The 17,908-nt window shown below is 45.1% G+C and overlaps 1 protein-coding gene across 1 annotated transcript; it reads right to left on the bottom strand.

The window, feature by feature from the left end:
- On the bottom strand, window positions 1-17,592 carry LOC309336835 (uncharacterized protein). Its single transcript, XM_081853231.1, has 3 exons — window positions 17,575-17,592; window positions 4,889-4,966; window positions 1-1,586 (listed from the first exon to the last, which is right to left on the bottom strand). The coding sequence occupies exons 2-3, from the start codon at window positions 4,956-4,958 to the stop codon at window positions 28-30; spliced, it is 1,629 nt and encodes a 542-aa protein (XP_081709357.1). The 5' UTR covers window positions 4,959-4,966; window positions 17,575-17,592; the 3' UTR covers window positions 1-27.
- Window positions 17,593-17,908: the final 316 nt, after the last annotated feature.

Below are 17,908 nucleotides of genomic sequence, written 5' to 3'. Positions count from 1 at the left end.
CTGTACAGACATTTATACCAGAAACAGCTAACCATCTTCACTGATCCACTGACACGAGGTATGGCTGCCACCTGCACCGAAGCTTTTCTCACATTCCACACGTTTACGTCGCTTTGCCCCTGTGTGGGTTCTCTGATGTGTATTGAGATTCCCTCGACGACTGAAGCTTTTCCCGCATTCCGCGCATTCGAAAGGTTTCTCCCCTGTGTGGGTCGTCTGATGTCTGTGAAGGCTTCCGCCCGTGCTGAAACTTTTCCCGCACTCCGCACATTTGTAGGGCTTCTCGCCCGTGTGCGTTCTTTCATGTTTCGTCAGGTGTGTCCTCTGGCTGAAATTCTTCCTACACTCAGCACATTGAAAGGGCTTCTCCCCTGTGTGAGTCGTTTGGTGTCTGTTAAGGCTTCCGCTCGTGCTGAAGGTTTTCCCGCACTCCGTGCATTTATAGGGCTTCTCTCCCGTGTGAGTTCTTTGATGTAAAGTAAGCTGCTGGCTCTCAATGAAGCTCTTTCCACACTCCATGCACTTATAGGGCTTCTCTCCTGTGTGGGTTCTCTGATGGGAAAGAAGGCTCCCACTACGACTGAAGCTTTTCCCACACACCATGCATTTGTAAGGTTTCGCCCCGGTGTGAGTTTTCTGATGTGACGTAAGATTATAGCTTTGGCGGAAGCTTTTCCCGCACTCCAGGCACTTATATGGCTTCCCCCCTGTGTGAGTTATTTCATGCGCAGTCAGATTTTTGCTGTCACTGAAGCTTTTCCCGCACACAACACACTCGTATGGTTTCTCCCCTGGGTGAATTGTCTGCAGAGAATTAAGGCTTCTGCTACTGATGAGCCTCTTTCTACACGCCATACATTTATAAGGTTTCTCCTCTGTGTGGGTTTTGGGATGTGTGTTAAAGTGGCTGCCAGAAGCAAAACACTTCCCACAGTCCACACATGCGTACATTTTCTCCCTTGTGTGGATTCTCTGATGCGCATGAAGGCTTCCGCTGTGGATGAAGTTCTTTCCACATTCCAGGCACTTATATGGTTTTTCGCCCGTGTGAGTCCTTCTATGTGTATGAAGACTTCCGCTGTTGCTGAAGCTCTTTCCACAGTCCGTACACTTGAATGGTTTCTCCCCTGTATGAATTCTTTCATGGGTAGTAAGGCTTCCGCTATCACTGAAGGCTTTTCCGCACTGTGTGCATTTATAGGGTTTCTCCCCAGTGTGAGTTCTCTGATGAACCGTAAGATGGTGACTGTGACCAAAGCTCTTTCCACACTCCAGGCACTCATATGGTTTCTCCCCTGTGTGGGTTCTACAATGCCTGTTCAGGTTTGATTTATCTTTGAATGTTTTCCCACACGCTGGGCATTTTTCTTTTCTATTTCCTTTCTGATCTTCCTGTGGGATTAGGAGTTTGTGGACACTGGCACCCTGAGAAGCTGAGAATCTCTTCCTCCATGCCTTTGGTTGGTTTCCCATGTGCTTTTCCCATCCCCTTTGAATGCCAAGCTCCTTCCCCACTGAATGCTTGGCCGTTTCTGATGACACCTCAGGTGGCTCTGCAGAATTCTCATTGTCCTTCTGTCTGAGGCCTGCGTGCAGGAAAAAAAAACACCTTCATGTTAGGAGTTCAAGGCAGAAATCTCATCAGGGGACTGAGTCAAATTAGCCATTTCTCTAATGACAACAGCTCCAAAATTCTCCCCATTCTTCTCTGTGCATGCTACTGAAATCTAGATTACAACAGGCACTCAGCTGTATTCCTCTCAGCTCTAAAGATTGTTCAAAGTTCAAAGTTTGATTTATTACGGCCATTGGCCCATATCGAAAACAATACATCAAAATTTATCCATAAACAATACAATTTAAACAGTATAAAATCCAAGTTAAAACACCCATATAAAACCAATTTTACTTCAATTAAGTAAACACTATACACAATAAGCTCCCTCAGATACTCTGGCTTCTCCTCAGATCGTATAAATCTTTCGCCTAAAGATTGCTGACTGCAACATTTTGCATGATTATTTCCAAAGGTTTATTCCAAAGTTCACTACAATGCCCAAGCCCTGGTGCTTACCAGGTGCACTATTCGAAAGCAAAAGAATAATAAAAGAATAAAACCAGTTTATTTATTGGTAAAAATATTTTATAGAATCATGGAAGGGATCCCAAGGGTTATCTAGCCCAACCCCTGTGATGCATTAATACTGTTCATAGCCACCCCTCCCAGGGCTCGAACCACCAGCCTTCTGGTTAACAGCCAGATGCACTGACTATGTTCCATGCTGGGACCCCTCCATTGTGGTGGCAAATACTCAGAACAGGAGTTCCCCCTTCTCCAACCTCAATCAGCCAAAGAGATCTTTACCCACAGAGTCCAGATCCCCACAGCTCTCCATCGTGGCTTCCTTGTACAAAGCTCTGTGGCCTGGATCCGGGAGATTTTACTCCCCCTTGGCGAAATACGCAGTCACCTTCTTCTCTGCTGAAAGAAAGGAGCATTCTTCATTTGAAGGTAGTTTCCCCCACGTGTACCACTGCTCCCTCTTTGAACACTGTATTTTAATACTTTGTTGGAAGCCGCCCAGCCAGATGGGCGGGGTATAAATAATAAATTATTATTATATTATTATTATTTGAACAGTGGCCAATGAATAAGCTAGACAGACACATAAGCCAAGCAGGGGGAAACTCACAAAGCTGCCGGGAGAGTACAGTGGTGCCCCGCAAGACGAACGCCTCGCAAGACGGAAAACCCACTAGACGAAAGGGTTTTCCGTTTTGGAGGCGCTTCGCAAAACGAATTTCCCTATGGGCTTGCTTCGCAAGACGAAAATGTCTTGCGAGTTCCTGCGGGTTTCCCCCCCTTTTTCCCCCCTTTTCCTAAGCCTCTTATCAGCTGATACGCTGATAAGCTGCTTATCAGCTGATCCGCTAAAAGCTGCTAAACCGCTAATAGCGCTAATAGCGCTAATCCGCTAAGCTGTCAATGGGCTTGTTTCGCAAGACAAAAAAACCGCTATACAAAGAGCCTCACGGAACGGATTAATTTCGTCTTGCGAGGCACCACTGTCTTGTCTTGTCTTGTCTTGTCTTGTCTTGTCTTGTCTTGTCTTGTCTTGTCTTGTATTTTTACCAATAGTGTGGAGGCTTATTAAAAATGCAGCAATGGGATTCTTACAACTAGATTCAACTAAATAGTTGTGCTGGCAAGAGCCAGTGTTGTGAGTCCTGTTACTGCAAAAGTAAATGTAAAGGTACCCCTGACCGTTAGGTCCAGTCGCAGACGACTCTGGGGTTGTGTGCTCATCTCGTTTTATTGGCCGAGGGAGCTGGTGTTTGTCCACAGACCGCTTCCGGGTCATGTGGCCAGCATGACTAAGCCGCTTCTGGCGAACCAGAGCAGCGCACAGAAATGCTGTTTACCTTCCCGCAGGAGCGGTACCTATTTATCTACTTGCACTTTGACATGCTTTCAAACTGCTAGGTGGGCAGAAGCTGGGACAGAGCAACGGGAGCTCACCCCGTCGCGGGGATTCGAAGCGCTGACCTTCTGATCGGCAAGCCCTAGGCTCTGTGGTTTAGACCACAGCGCCACCCTTGTTACTGCAAAAGTGCTTTCTTTTTATATATGTACATAATTTTTATTGGGACGCGGGTGGCGCTGTGGGTAAAACCTCAGTGCCTAGGACTTGCCGATTGTATGGTCGGTGGTTCGAATCCCCGTGGTGGGGTGAGCTCCCGTCGTTCGGTCCCAGCTCCTGCCCACCTAGCAGTTCGAAAGCCCCCCTAAGTGCAAGTAGATAAATAGGTACCGCTTTATAGCAGGAAGGTAAACAGTGTTTCCGTGTGCTGCGCTGGTGCTGGCTCACCAGTGCAGCTTCATCACGCTGGCCACGTGACCCGGAAGTGTCTGCGGACGGCGCCGGCTCCCAGCCTCTTGAGTGAGATGAGCGCACAGCCCTAGAGTCGATCACAACTGGCCCGTACGGGCAAGGGTACCTTTACCTTTTAATAATCTTTATTAAATTTTGTTTTACAATTTAGAATACTCATTTAAACAACCATAAAATATCCATGACTTTCTTTCTTCTCTTTCCATGGTTCATTTTGCATATCAAAAATCCCTGCATATTTTAAGTAAACTAAACCATACAGTATTCCATTATTACATCCATCAAAGCTTATTTACACTGTTGAATTTATCTTAATGCTGCCAACGTTTTCAAGGGTGCACAATCCCCCCCATATATTCAACAAACATTTCCAGTCTTCTCAGTGCAACACTGCTTTCCCCCTCCTCCCACCTCAGTGCCCCCCCCCCCAAATCAGATGGGGGGGGGGCAGTAGAACCACTGCCGGCAGCACTGTGCCGCAGAAACTGTGAGGCAAGAAAGGCTTGTTTCATTTTTAACTGTTTTTGTTTAACAAACTTTTTATAAAAGAATTGAAAAAGTCTATTGAACATTTTACAAATAAATTGTAAACAGATAAGAACATTGGCAGGATTACTGTAATAACCTTCAGTTTCATAAGAATATATATTTAAAGAAGATGAATAAATGAGCAAATTAAGTTAATTTGGACATGCAGAAGTTATTAAAAATAAATTTAAGAGGGGGGAGGAAGCCAAGCTTTGAAATGTCAAAATGACTGTAAAATCAGTGAAATGTATAAACCTGAAACGTGTTTTAAAATATATATGAAACGGACAAGGCTGATTCTGCAGATGGGAAAGGGGAAGCGTTAACATCTTGCAGCGCCAAATGTGAACAGAAAGAGGAATATTCTGTCAGTTCCTGAACCCCTCCCTGCATGCAAACACATCGTGACCCAGAAGGAAGGCCCCCAGCTGCCTCCTCCATCTCTCCCCACGAGTCCCTTCCCTTACCTGAGGCGCCTGTTGGATTTTGCGTTCCAGCCCAAAGAAGAGACGATCTAGGTGGGGCCTCCGATGGCATCGCAGTGGCTGTGGGGGAGACGGAGGAAGCATGAACCCTATGCCAGTTTCTCTGCCAGGTGTGGCTGGACTACAGCTCCCAAGTTAAAACAGTACAACGCATCATCAGAGATCTACAGCCTCTCCTGGACAATGACAGTTCTCTTTCTCAAGCTCTGGGAGGAAGACCTTTCATTGCCTACAGACAGCCACCCAATCTTAAACAACTCCTAACCCACAATAATACTACTACCAGACTTAACACGGACACTGGCACCAGAGCCTGCAATAAACCCAGATGCCAACTTTGCTGCCACATACACCCGGACAACACCATTACTGGCCCCAACAACATCACACATACCATCTTGGGACTATTTAATTGCTCATCGTCTAACATTGTGTATGCCATCAAATGCCAACAGTGTCCTTCAGCTCTCTATATTGGACAAACAGGCCAAACCTTACGCCAAAGGATAAACGGACATAAATCTGACATCAGGAATCACAAGACAGAGAAACCAGTAGGAGAACACTTCAGTCTCCCAGGACATTCTATACAAGATCTCAAAGTAGCTGTTCTATTACAAAGGAATTTCAGAAACAGACTGGAAAGAGAAGCTGCTGAATTGCAATACCCCTCCCCACCTTCCCACTATTTAGAAGGGTCTGGGGACTTCTGTTTCAGTGTATCTGAAGAAGTGTGCATGCACACGAAAGCTCATACCTAGAACTAACTTAGTTGGTCTTTAAGGTGCTACTGGAAGGATTTTTTAAAATTTGTTTTGACTATGGCAGACCAACACGGCTACCTAACTGTAACACCTTTCACCATTTGTGATGATGGCTGGGGCTGATGGGAGTTGTAGTCCAGCCACAATCTGGAGAGCACCAGTTTGGTGAAGGCAAGGGAGCACTCCCAGCTGCAACGAAATGCAAGCCACAGGCATAAAAGCTAAGCAGGTTTACTCCTGCTCTGGAGGGCAGGATTTAAGTTACACGATTACCAATGGATTTAAGTTACACGAAAGGAGATTCCGACTCAACATCAGGGAGATCTTTCTGACAGTAAGAGCTGTTTGGCAGTGGAACAGTCTCCCTCAGGAACTGGTGGACTCTCCTTCCTTGGAGGTTTTGAAGCAGAGGTTCATAGAATGGTAGAATTGGAAGGGACCCCGAGGGTCATCTAGACCAACCCCCTGCAATGCAGGAATATTTCACCCAATGTGGGGCTCGAACCCACAACCCTGAGATTAAGAGTCCCATGCACTACCGACTGAGCTAGCCCAGCTCATTTGTCACGGATGCTTCAGCTGAGATTCCTGCATTGCAGGGGGTTGGACTAAATGACCCCTGGGATTGTCTACCAACTCTACCTGGTATGCCCCGCAGAGGACCTTAAGGTCCATGAATAATCATAGTTTAGAGGTCCCGGGCCCTAAGGAAGTCAGATTATCCTCCACCAGGGCCAGGGCCTTCTCAGTGATGGCTCCGACCTGGTGGAATGCTCTGTCCCATGAGACCAGGGCCCTGCAGGATTTAACTTCCTTCCGCAGGGCCTGTAAGACAGAGCTATTCCGCCTGGCTTTCAATTTGAACTTAGCCTCGTCTTTTATTCCTCTTCCTTCCCTCCCCCTCCCCTTTTTATGAAGATTACCTGCTCTGGGATCCCACAGCTAATTCTCCCCTGGTCTCTTTGCTGGCCCAAATAGGACTAATTTACCCCCTAAATTGATTTTTGAATTCTGAATTTATTGTTATTCACATTTTATACTGTATTTTATACTGGTTTTGTTGTTGTTGCATCAATTAAGTGTTTTTAATTTGTTGTTAGCTGCCCTGAGCCTGGTTTTCTGAACCGGGAAGGGTGGGGTATAAATAAAAATTTATTATTGTTGTTGTTGTTATTATTATTATTTCCAACTACCAAAGGAAGAGAGACCCCTGAACACACTTGTTGTTGTTTAGTCGTTTAGTCATGTCCAACTCTTCGTGACCCCATGGACCAGAGCACGCCAGGCACTGAACCGGGAAGGGCGGGATATAAATAAAATTTGTTGTTGTTGTTGTTGTTGTTGTTGTTGTTGTTACCATTCTATGATTCTAGGTGCAAAGCGCACCAGATCCGAACTCTCTTTCGTAGTGGGTCTGAGCCAGCCTATCCCTGGCAGAGGGAAAACAAGTATTTCATCAAGTTTCCAGCAGGGATTCTTGCATCGCAGCGGGGTTGGACTAGATGCCCTTCGAGGGTCCCTTCCAACTCTACAATGGCATGATTCTGCAGTCCTCCCACCAATGCCATCTCTTCTGCCCCGGGGTTAGTGAAGAGAGATCTGAATGCGAAGGGAGGGCAGGAAGACAATGCAATGCAAAGCGGGATTTGGGGCTTGGAGGGCAGACCCCCTTTGCAGCTGGAGGAGCTCGGAGTCTTTTTTGGGGAGAGCGTCTTTTTCACCTCCTTCTCTCCCCCCACCTCGCAAGCAGGGCTGATTCCCAGGCACCCTCTTCTTTCCCCCAACCCACACATTCCCCAAGCGAATGAATGGTGGGATGGAAGGCGGGGCTGTTGCTTCAAAGGAGATCGTGCAATGGAAACCTGGCAGATATTTGGATCCCCTTTCGGATTGCAAAGATCACGACCCCCCCCCTCCCGCCACCTGCGAGTCTAAGAGAGGAGTTAGACTTTCCATTTCTCTCCCAAAAGGGAAAATTCTCCCCGTTCCCTCCTGCCCCTCCCAATCCATCCCTCCAGTGTCGCCCAGTCCTTCCAATTTATTCATTTTTTTGGGGGGGGGTCTTGTCTTTTTCTGCACAAACACACCCTCCCTCCCTCCCTCCCTCCCTTCCTTCCTTCTCCCTCCCTCCCTCCCTCCTTCCCTTCCTCCCTTCCTTCCTCCCTCCCTTCCTTCCTTCTCCATCCCTCCCTCCCTCCCTCCCTTCCTCCCTTCCTTCCTTCCTCCCTCCCTCCTTCCCTTCCTCCCTTCCTCCCTCCCTCCCTCCCTCCCTTCCTTCCTTCCTTCCTTCCTTCCTTCCTTCCTTCCTCCCTCCCTTCCTTCCCTCCCTCCCTTCCTTCCTCCCTCCCTCCCTCCCTTCCTTCCCCTTCCCTCCCTCCCTCCCTCCCTCCCTCCCTCCTTCCTCCCTTCCCTCCTTCCCTCCCTCTGTCCATCCTGCTGAATCTCACCTGGCCTGTCTTACCTTTCCCTGGGATGCGAAGGGACCATTGTCTTGCAATTCCACCCTCACTCCCACACATGGGGAAAACTTCCTGCCTCTCTAGGAACCGCAGCTCAGTTCCTAGCTTCTTTGGAGGACTGAGTTGGCAGGAGCTGCCTTCAAGACCCCCCCCCCCCCAAGAAATCACAGCTGCTTCAATTATTCTTTCTATGTGTGTGTCTCTCTTTCTCTCTCTCACACACACGCAGAGCAGACCCTCCAAGTGTCCCTGTTTTCTATTGACAGCCCCAGATTTTCAGGTTTCTGATTTCTTTCCTTAGGATGTCCCTATTTTCGCCGGAGAAATGTTGGAGGGTATGGAGTTATACCACCCACAAGCCAAGGAGATAAATAATTGGAAGACATCTGAAAGCAGGCCTTTATGGGAAAGTGCTTTTTTAATGTTTGATGTTGTCTTGAGGGGATGGAGTGGTTTGATACTGAGTCCAGTGATTTATAGGGACATTGGACTTCCCCTTCTTGGAGGTCTTAAAGCACAGACCAGAGAGCTGTAGAATTGTAGAACCGTTGCCATAAGAATTTTAAGGTCATATATATATATATATATATTTATATATATATTTATATATATATATATATATATATATATATATATTCATAACTGTATATATAAACCACATGTCTGAAACCCCACAGAAAAAGTCCTGAAACCATTTTGTCCCTCCCAAATTGACCTCAAATATTTCTCTGCAAGGTCGAAGGAAAATGGAAAAGCCTCCCCATTCTCTTTTCGTTCACAAATCCTGTCTTAAGGGTATGTCTGTGTATGAATAGGGTGTGAGCCTATAACCTGGCTCAGGAACTAAGTATTTATCATTACAAAAGACTGGCCAGGCTCCCCAGGTAATCCAGTCAAGTGACCATTAACAGGTAACCTGCCAGACAGGAGATAAAGAAGGCACTCAGATTTCTGTTGTAGACCGTGTTACGGAAGGGGGGGGGCATGCCTTCTTCACCTTCTTCTTCGCTACAATATATCAATTTATTTCCAATTGTCAATGTCAAAAGGGGCTAAAATCTATAAAATTCATAGAAAATCAACGTGCCAGTTTGCTCAATTTCTCTAGGACTCCATCACACCTCCCCTGTCCAGCATAATCCCTCCAGCAAGGTGTCAAGACCCTAATCCTTTCAAATTGCTCTGATCAGCCTTTCCTCCAGGCAATGTCAGGTGACAGACTATGCATATTTGGGACCATTGTTTTCTCATCCCCAGGAAGTGTTTATCTGTGCATATCTCCAGCTCTGCATATTCCCCCCTCCCTCCTCCATATGTTAATCTGTGTAACCCAACCTCCCTTTAATATATTCATGATGTAATCTGTGTAACCAAACCTCTCTTTAATATATTCATGACGTGTTTTGCACTGTATTCTGGGACATGGAGGGAGTTTCAAAAACTCATGTCACCCCTTTCTCACTGTTCAATCTCGCCTTGAACCTGTTGCGCAATAAACTTGGATCTTCTGCAGTTTGCTCCTGTCTCCGGCTGAGCTCATTTTCCTCCGCAGGGACCCACGGACTTAGTCCGATGAGCTGGGTGGCAGAGTAGCCTCGCACCCAGATTTTTGCCGTAACAGTTGGCGCCCCAACGTGGGGCATGCGGTTCTCCCGCGTTGCTGACCGGGGGCCCCGAAATCTTCAGCCGGCACCAGGCCATTTTGCCTGGGAAGATCCTTTGGACCCCCGGCCATCTTCCGGGCGGTAATCAAAAGCCCCAGGAGTTCAGCCGGGGAGCAAAGAGGGATCCAGCCGGCTTATCATCATAGAAGACACGTGAGTATAAGGAAAAGGAAAAATCCAGTGCACTGGTGGGAAAGGGGTGGAAATCTCCTGGCAACTGAATTCTCTGCCCTCCTCTCTATCGCTCCTTCTCGCCTGTCTCTTGGTCCAATTGGTGAGAGAGACCGTGGACTGCTGCTCGACCCAAAAGGGGGGTTCTGAGCTCTATCTCTTTCTCCTCTCAAACCCTCCAGTCAGCTGCACCAATTGAGAGTCCGAAAGTAAGACGGAGAGACCCGGCTTGGAAAGACAGCCGACTCTCCGCAATGGGCATCTCAGTTGAAAGCAAGGGGCTGGAGTTCTTCTTCCGAACTTCCCGAGCGCCCTTACGGAGGGGGCAGGAAGGGGTCTTGCTTTCTGTATCAATCCCAGCCGCACTGGTCGGTGCCACGTAACACGTGTATCGTGCGTGAGCCCGCTTCAAAAAGCAAGGGGGATTTTCGGTTCAAAACTCTATCCAGGGATCACCCGATCTGGCACCGCATGGCGCGGGCGTTCAGTAGGGCCCCTTTTCCTGAGACTGACGATAGGTAGGAGGTTGCCAGGAGGGATAGCCCACGAGGAATTGGGCGGGATCGGCAGAGTGGAAAAGGACCCCAGGTTATTGACTAAGGAAATAGGAAGGAATACCGGATAGCTAGAGCTCTTTAAAAACCCTCTAAGGAAGTTGCCAAGCGACTAAAGACCCCTCTTTACTATAAATCCCGTATTAAGTATATCAATCTCCTAGATATACCAATCCTTACCACCCTTTCTCTTCCCTCTTTCTGTCTAGACACGCGTAAAACATAAAATGGGTACCCAGGCTTCCAAACGCGAGCGGGCTCACTCTGGGAAGAAGGCTTCTAGAAAGCCATCTCAGTCTCAGAAGGACCCTGACTCTCCTCTCCAATTTGTCATCACGTATTGGAAGACGATTCCTGGCCACAAATTATTATCGAAGCAAAATTAGAACCTCTGTTCTGAAATCTGGCCCGCCAGCACCGCCTCCGCCAAGCCCGAATTGCGTTGGCCGGCTGGTTAACTGGTGGTGTTTGAAGAGGCAAGGAGGCTCTTAAAACCATGTGGGACCTTCCTACTAATTTCACTTAATGAAGCTAAAGGAAGCAGCCCAACTCCTTGCAATAACCAACTAAAGGATGAGAGTATATATGTTTACATGTTGTCTGTTATGTGTGTTGTGTGTTAATACATATATGAGAATATGTGTGTTTACATGTTGTCTGTTATGTGTGTTGTCTGTTCCTTCTGTCTCTGACAGACTGCCTTTCTTAAGCGCGCATAGTTTAAACTGCAAGCTTGCTTCAAAATTTTAAATTTAAGGAAGCTATGCTGGACCTTATCAGTCCTAAATAAGACAAAATGAGAATGAAGGGTGCAAATGTTTACCCCACCTCTTGCTTTGCTGCAACTTTTCAGATCGTGAGTCTACAGTCTATTTTGGAATGTGAATGTTTCTAATGTGAATTAGATGTTTCTGCTGCAAAAGCGTAGGTGAGCACCACTGCTCTCTCAAGCTAAAATGCAGTGTATTTATTTCATGAAGCACATGCCTATGAAAGTATGGTCTTCCTTCTAAGAAAATATCTGAGTCCAGTTTTAACTTTGATTTGGTTGGACAGAAGAGTTATTGTAAGGCTCCTGATATCAGGCCTCTTTTCTTAGAAAATGCCCCCCCTTGTTTCATTCTGTCTCTTTCAGGTTTTTTTCCTTTTTCTCTTCTTCTGTGCCAGGTAAATTTACTTCCGAGTAAGCTTCCTTTAAAGGAAACTGCAAAAGGGGGGGGGGCATAGATTAGGCTTAAAATTGTCACTTTTGTATTCCCTTTAAATCAAATCTATGGCTGTTTTAACTATGCTTTATAAGAGATCCTCTCCCTATCTTAAGAAAATGTTCACTTCAATCTTTCTTTAAAGATCATTTGTCTAGGAACTTGCACTCTAAGGAACTTGCACGTCTAAGGAAGTAAACTCAAACTAATCTCAAGATCTGCTAAAGGGTTCTGTATAAAGTTAGGAATTTTTATTTTCCTCTTCCTTAGTACATGATAGGAGCACTGATTGTGCTCTCTTCCCCAGTAGTGCCTGTATACATAAGAATGTGTGTGTAGTACAAATCTTGCTGTGAAATCTTGCTGTGAACCCTATATTTTGGAGGGTTGGACTAGATGACCCCAGGGTCCCTTTCAACTCTCCCAATTTGTGGCTGTGTGGAAGGACATGTGTCCGCAAGCATCGCAGGGTAATTCTTAAATTCTGGTGTGGTGATGGAGTTGAAATTCAGCCTAGCTTTGCTCTCTAGTTTTAAAAGGTGAGAGGTGAAGCTGTGATGTTTTGAAGCACAACTGGTAATATCAAGCATTTGAGTGATTACAGTGTTTATCATTTTGTCTACTATTTAAAAAATCAGACAAATACATATGGGCCTTGACCAATCCTGTAAATAAAGGGGCAGGAAAATTTTTGTCTGCAAATGGTAAGGCCGAAAAACTTAGAATGTTAAAAAAATAATAATAAATAAAATAAAAATTCCTATGAATTCTGACTCTCTGGCCATTTTCCCATATATAAGGGCGCGGCATTGTTCCGCGAATGGCCAGAGGGATATTAGCCCTTTCCTGTACACAAAGGAAGCAGTCGCTTTGCTTGGGCTGAAATTGCTAGCTTTTGTTGGTGAATACTTCAATTGCTGAGTTTCTCTTTTTTGTTTTAAATCTAACCCTCTTTTAAAATCTACTCCTTACCCTTCCCTTATTCAAATTCTAATTTTGCCAAAAGATGCAACATGTCAATAGTAAAAAAGATTTGCTGAGACATGAACTCCGCACATGCACAGAGACTAGATCAGCTTTAAAAAAAAAAAAAAAAAGATAGGAAAAGGAGAGAGAGAGAGAGAGGAAGGAGGGGGGGAGAGGAGGTTTATGTTAAAACTTGGAACCATTGAGAGAAATCACCCTTAATGTGTCCCAAGTTTGAAATCTTAACATGCCAAATTCTTTTCACAGGTAAATATCAAAGAATTCCACCCCTCAATGGGATTTAAGTCACAGACTTTGTTTGTGTGCATTTTAGGAACAGCATTTCCTGACAGGCTTCTCACATGAAATAATTTTCCCTTTTAACAGGATATGTGAACAAAGTGTTTGTCCCTTTTTCCTCCCACAACAACTTTCTTTCTGTTCTGTGAAATCCCTGCTGTATTAGTGACTTCCATCTCTTCGTGGCTTTGACACTTTTAAAGTTACAAATAATCTGTTTCCATTTATTTAATCCGTTTTTCCATGATGTCTATGAAATTAATCGAAGCATAACCAAACATTGTTTGTGGAATGGTATTTGTTTACCTTTTGCCTGAGCATTTCTTATTAATTCTGTCATTTTGGCTAGTTCAAGGTACTTGCACAACTTTAAATTGCCATTAAGTCATTTTCCAGTATTTTGCTATTAACATTCTAGCCGATGTTGTCACATCAAGAAACACTCTTTTATTTTCATTGTTACTTCAGATTTCTTAAAATTCTGTGTCTTAGCATTTATTTATTTTGGTTCCTCATAGGTCATTGTGTGTGTGTGTTTGTGTGTGTGTTTTATTATTATTTTAACTGTGTCTTTTAAGTCCACCCTGCCCTTACAGGATATCATTTCTACAAGTGTGTTATTACAGATCCAATGAAAAGCTTCGCTACCACGAGACTTATTACCTGCAACAACAACAGACACAGTTTTCAAAGTGGCCACAGCAATTTCTTTCAAAGGGGAGGAGTTGAATTGCAAGGAGATTTTTTGACTTTTATATTCAACTGATATTTAATTAGTTTGTTGTGTATTATGTGTTATTATGTAGGAATGTTGAAATGTGTTTGACAGTGTTATTTCCACAAAGGGAGGAATTTGTGTGTGTGTGTGTGTAATTGTCTTATGTTTAATGTATACTGCCTTATTCCTTATACCCCAATGGAGGATTTTCATACACTTTATGCTTTCTAATGGATCAAGCTATTGTGTAGTTCAATGTTTAGATAACCACATTTCGCTGTCCCACCTGGCACACTGCCAACCTTCCCTACCCATTTTAAAATGTGTTAAAACTCGCTTTACCAAGGAGAAGCTTCAGGAAGGTGTATATGCCTTGATTTAGCAGGAATGATCCCTTATAGAGTTAAATTGACTTATTTGGACAAGTGCCCTTTTAAGAATGGTTTTCTTTTAACAGATTGGTTTGAAGAGTTGAGAACCATGGGGAAAGATAAATTCAAATTGGACTCAGTTTGAATTGGGCAAGTGTATCCAGGCTGCAATTAGCTTTTGGTCCTTAAAGTGCAAGTGCGCAACTTCCCATGACTGCAAGACCAATAATAAAACCCCCATAGGAAGCCAAGGCAAGGACATTTCCCTCAGGACGTGCCCGAACCTATGGCAGCTGTGGTGAGTGCCAGGCAACATGGTTAATATGAAAGCCCTAAGTGGATTCACCAGGGATTGCCACTACTGTGAGACCACAGAAAAGCTACCTTGACACCTGAGAACACAAAAATGGCGGGGGACAAAGCAAACTGCATTTTTTTTCAGTCAGTAGTGGACCTTCCTGCTAAATGTAAAGCATAGACCACTATTGAACAAAATACAACAGGTGTCCTTTTTGCACTACTATACTTGCAAATGGCCTTAAGAGGCATGATTTGCAAGTCCCCTTCAGGTTTGCACAAACCCACACATCTAGTACGATAGATACAAAGTTATTATTTAGTGCATATCTATATAACGTAAACATACATTGTCTTGGTCCGTGTTGCTCCCTCCTTTGTTGCCCTGCTCAACCCACCTCCTTTTCCATTAGGGCCTATTCCCACTCACACGGCACCCCTACCTTCACCGAGATTTAGGGTGCGGAGAAAAGATTTGCAAGTTCTTACAGAACTTTAATGCAAATCTATCTCCGAATGGGGGACTGTTACGGAAGGGGGGGGGCATGCCTTCTTCACCTTCTTCTTCGCTACAATATATCAATTTATTTCCAATTGTCAATGTCAAAAGGGGCTAAAATCTATAAAATTCATAGAAAATCAACGTGCCAGTTTGCTCAATTACTCTAGGACTCCATCACACCTCCCCTGTCCAGCATAATCCCTCCAGCAAGGTGTCAAGACCCTAATCCTTTCAAATTGCTCTGATCAGCCTTTCCTCCAGGCAATGTCAGGTGACAGACTATGCATATTTGGGACCATTGTTTTCTCATCCCCAGGAAGTGTTTATCTGTGCATATCTCCAGCTCTGCATATTCCCCCCTCCCTCCTCCATATGTTAATCTGTGTAACCCAACCTCCCTTTAATATATTCATGATGTAATCTGTGTAACCAAACCTCTCTTTAATATATTCATGACGTGTTTTGCACTGTATTCTGGGACATGGAGGGAGTTTCAAAAACTCATGTCACCCCTTTCTCACTGTTCAATCTCGCCTTGAACCTGTTGCGCAATAAACTTGGATCTTCTGCAGTTTGCTCCTGTCTCCGGCTGAGCTCATTTTCCTCCGCAGGGACCCACGGACTTAGTCCGATGAGCTGGGTGGCAGAGTAGCCTCGCACCCAGATTTTTGCCGTAACAACCGCCTTTTCTCTGATGTAGTTATGATGTATCGAGGGGGGGGGGTCTTGGGCTACACCCCTTCTGTGATGTAGGTATGATGTTTCTGGGGGTGGTCTTGGACTCTAGGGCGGGCAATTTAAAATGTCTATATAAGGGCAGGCACACTTAGGTTCTGGGTCCTCCTGCTTGTGAGGGGAGGACCCAGTTGCAACAGCTTTAATAAAGATCAGGCTTACTAGCTGCTTTGCTTCTCAATATTCTCTGGTTGGCCTCTGTTATTTTCTCCTACCAATAGGGAACCCATGTAAGGACTCTATACGGGCTCTTGGATACCCCATAAGGGAAAAAGGGCAGATTTTGTTTTTTGTTTTTAAAAATAATTTTTATTAATTTTCATAAACAAAAAACACACAAAGAAAAACATTCACAAACAACACATGACTTCCCCATACCTCCCCTTCACTGCACCCTTGTTTCCAATTTTTTAGCAATCCTTCATTCCATTTCTATATTTAACTTCCCTCAGGTTCTCTTAACTTAAACATTTACAGCTATAATTCTCTGTTTCTTACCCCTTGACATTTTATCACTGAAATTTTACAGCAGTTCTTAAGATATATTTTAAATTTTTTCCAGTCCTCTTCCACTGTCTCTCTCCTCTGATCACGGATTCTGCCGGTCATCTCTGCCAGTCCCATAAATTCAGTCACCTTCGTCTGCCATTCTTCCAGAGTAGGTAATTCTTGCATCTTCCAATACTTTGCCAAGAGAATTCTTGCTGCTGTAGTTGCATACATGAAAAAAGTCCTATCTTTCTTTGGTACCAATTGGCCGACCATACGAAAAAGGGCAGATTTTGTTTACAACACCGTCAAGTTGGAAAGGGACCTGCAGGGGTCATCTAGTCCAACCCCCTGCAATGCAGGAATCTCAACTGAAGCATCCGTGAGAGATGGCCACCCAACCTCTGCTTAAAAATCTCCTAGGAAGGAGAGTCTGCCACCTCCCGAGGGAGACTGTTCGAAGAGCTCTTACTGTCAGAAAGTCTTTTCTGATGTTTAGTCGTAATCTTATTTCTTGTAGCTTGAAGCCATGGGTTCGAGTCCTACCCTCCGGAGCAGGAGAGAACAAGCGTGCTTTGTATGTCCTGCATCGAGCAGGGGGCTGGAAGAGATGCCTTCTGGGAGACCTTCAACACTGTGGCTCCGAATTGTAGCTGAAAATCTTCCCAGAGCTTCAGAAGAGAACTTTTAGAAGACATATGAAGGCAGCCCTGTATCGGGAAGCTTTTAATGCTTGACATTTTATGATGTTTTTATATGTGCTGGAAGCTGCCCAGAGTGGCTGGGGAAACCTAGCCAGATGGGTGGGGAATAATAATAATAATAAGTGCTGGACTTTCGTCTCCTGGCCTCATCAAATGTCTCTTTCTCCCCCTTCCTTATTATTTTACCAGCTGGCTTAAGATGAAGCTTCTTACCTGAGTTTGCTTTCGTGCCACATCTGTCTTTGAGCTCTCCCCACCCAGCACCAATCTGATCTTATGCTGCAGCTTTGAAAACAGCCACCACAACCCTGTGTTTGGGTTGGAGCTCAGACAGCCCTGTGCTGCAGCTATTTTTTTTTAGAAAGCGGTTTAACTACTCCAAATGTTGTAAGAATTTATTTTCTGTAAAACTGGCTAGCTATTTGGGGAGTCCCTTGTGGCTGGAAGCAGGCCCTGCAATGCTGCCAGCAATTAAACAAAGTTATTGGCTGCTGGTTCAGGAGGCAGCTGGCCGGCCTTTTCGGGGATTTCCTTTCCGAGGATAACGCTCTCTGCCTTTTCTGGGAAATCAGGTGAGAGCGAAGAAGTTGCCCTTTCCCTTTTGGACAGCAGAGGGCACTGCTACACCATCAAAAGCCTCTTTTGCAAAGAGACGGCAAGGCTGCTGAATGTTGACAGTGAATAAAACCCATGCAAAGGAATCAGGCCGGCCCAAGGCATTTTGGCACCTGAGCTGAACCACAAAATTGTGCCTCCTTAAAGATGCTACCGTGTTTGAGAGTCTCTCTTCCTTTGACAGCTGGAAGTAGGAACCCCGTTGCAGCAAAAGACCAAATAAACGAACAGATTCAGCAGCTTTGCTTTTACCTAACCCTAGCTGAAGTCTCCCATTTTTTGCGCTGAGCATACATACAGTGGTGCCCCGCAAGACGAACGCCTCGCAAGACGGAAAACCCGCTAGACGAAAGGGTTTTCCGTTTTGGAGGCGCTTCGCAAAACAAATTTCCCTATGGGCTTGCTTTGCAAGACGAAAATGTCTTGTGAGTTCCTGCAGGGTTTTTTCCCTTTTCCCCCCTTTTCCTAAGCCCTAAGCCGCTTATCAG

Source organism: Podarcis erhardii, assembly GCF_964252035.2.
Source record: "Podarcis erhardii genome assembly, chromosome: 2".
NCBI classification, from domain to species: domain Eukaryota; kingdom Metazoa; phylum Chordata; class Lepidosauria; order Squamata; family Lacertidae; genus Podarcis; species Podarcis erhardii.
This window is presented reverse-complemented; position numbering and strand designations above follow the sequence as displayed.

Bases quoted from the DNA above. Each gene is read 5' to 3' on its own strand.
- LOC309336835 (XM_081853231.1), bottom strand. From the start codon at position 4,958: ATGCCATCGGAGGCCCCACCTAGATCGTCTCTTCTTTGGGCTGGAACG. The intron at 1,587-4,888 runs GTAAGGGAAGGG...TCCTGCACGCAG, and splicing joins AAATCCAACAGGCGCCTCAG to GCCTCAGACAGAAGGACAAT.